This window comes from Pundamilia nyererei, unplaced genomic scaffold (assembly GCF_000239375.1).
Source record: "Pundamilia nyererei isolate P.nyererei 1_Seehausen unplaced genomic scaffold, PunNye1.0 scaffold00106, whole genome shotgun sequence".
Classification (NCBI taxonomy): domain Eukaryota; kingdom Metazoa; phylum Chordata; class Actinopteri; order Cichliformes; family Cichlidae; genus Pundamilia; species Pundamilia nyererei.
In genome coordinates, this window is record NW_005187507.1 from 1,713,525 (window position 1) to 1,714,774 (window position 1,250).

General features: G+C 39.9%; 1 protein-coding gene across 1 annotated transcript in view; it reads left to right on the plus strand.

Annotated features, from left to right (window-relative positions):
* kansl2 (KAT8 regulatory NSL complex subunit 2) overlaps positions 1–1,250 on the plus strand; it is a 10,043-nt gene that overhangs the window by 6,960 nt on the left and 1,833 nt on the right. The window contains exon 7 of the mRNA XM_005741068.2: positions 164–260. Within this exon, the coding sequence (XP_005741125.1) occupies positions 164–260 (97 nt within the window). The remainder of the gene's footprint in view (positions 1–163; positions 261–1,250) is intronic.

Here is a 1,250-nt window from a genome sequence, read left to right on the forward strand (position 1 = left end):
ACTTTTTGAAGAAAATCTAAGACTTTTAAGTGCGCCTTATGGTCGTGAAAATACGGTATATTCTCTGGCAGTCGTGTCATAGAGGGATAATTTAAAAAACGTCAACTGTTTATGATTACGTTTCACTTCATTATCTAATGTTTGTTTGTTATTTTGGTTGTAGCCACACACAAGAACAGTGAGTGAAAAATGCATCTCCTTCATGGAGGGAACCCGATGTACCAATCCCTGCCTGCCTATGGCCCGACACTGTGTCTCACGTATCCTCTGATGGCTTTAATAGTGTGACTAAATAATCACTGAATGAAAGATGATGGGTGGAATACTCATCATAGTATCACGTATGATATGAATTTTTCAAAAACAGACTGTCCTCTATTGCCAATTGGTGGGCTTAAATGTAAAATATATAGTGTATTGAGAGGGGGACTGTACCAACTGTACACATTTTCCACTCACAATGAATCAAATGACCAATGTACATTAATATAAGATCATGTTAAATGATGCACAGCCAAATTTAACAGGGCAAACATTGTAACACACAATTTTATATGATTTGTGAAATATTGTTGTTATACTAGTAACTACTCAGATACAAAATTTAATGCCAAAGGGCATATTGGGTGATGCTAGCTAGTGTAATATTCTCTTAACAGCTGGGAGCGGCTTTGTGGCTTCATTCAAGAATGGTTACCAGAGATAAAGAGTTGAGTGCAGAGATGCTCCACAGTGAAAAGAGGAGCTGTGTTTGAAGACGTGTCATGAAATGAGACTCTTTGCTTAATTTCCGCTCGTATTGCTTCTGTGCTGGACATTAACACTAGGCTGATCTCATTCAGCTCCTCATAATGCACCAGGAAAGGTTTGATGAGACAAAGGTAAGCTGTTAGTTAACAGGTGTTAGCTTTGACTAAGTTTGAATGGAGTGTGTTTTAAAGCTCTGTTCTGTTGAATGAATGAGCCAGATGTAGACTGATCTGCTCTCTGCTGATTTCTACACTCTTCAGTTACGTTTCTCATTTCCGCCCTCCTCCCCTTGGCCCCAATCAAGACCAGCAGCTTGTAGTAGCTGTTCGTTTCAACGGGAGCCTAGATAAACAGCTTCCTGTGGTCTGTTGATTTGTTTCCCAGAAAACAAAGGAGCTAATCAATTCAGTTGGAAGGAACAAAATCTTTCTTAACCTACTTTGACTAGCGTAACTAGGGATGGGTACCGGTGTCCAGTGCCATGATGGCACCGGTTCTGA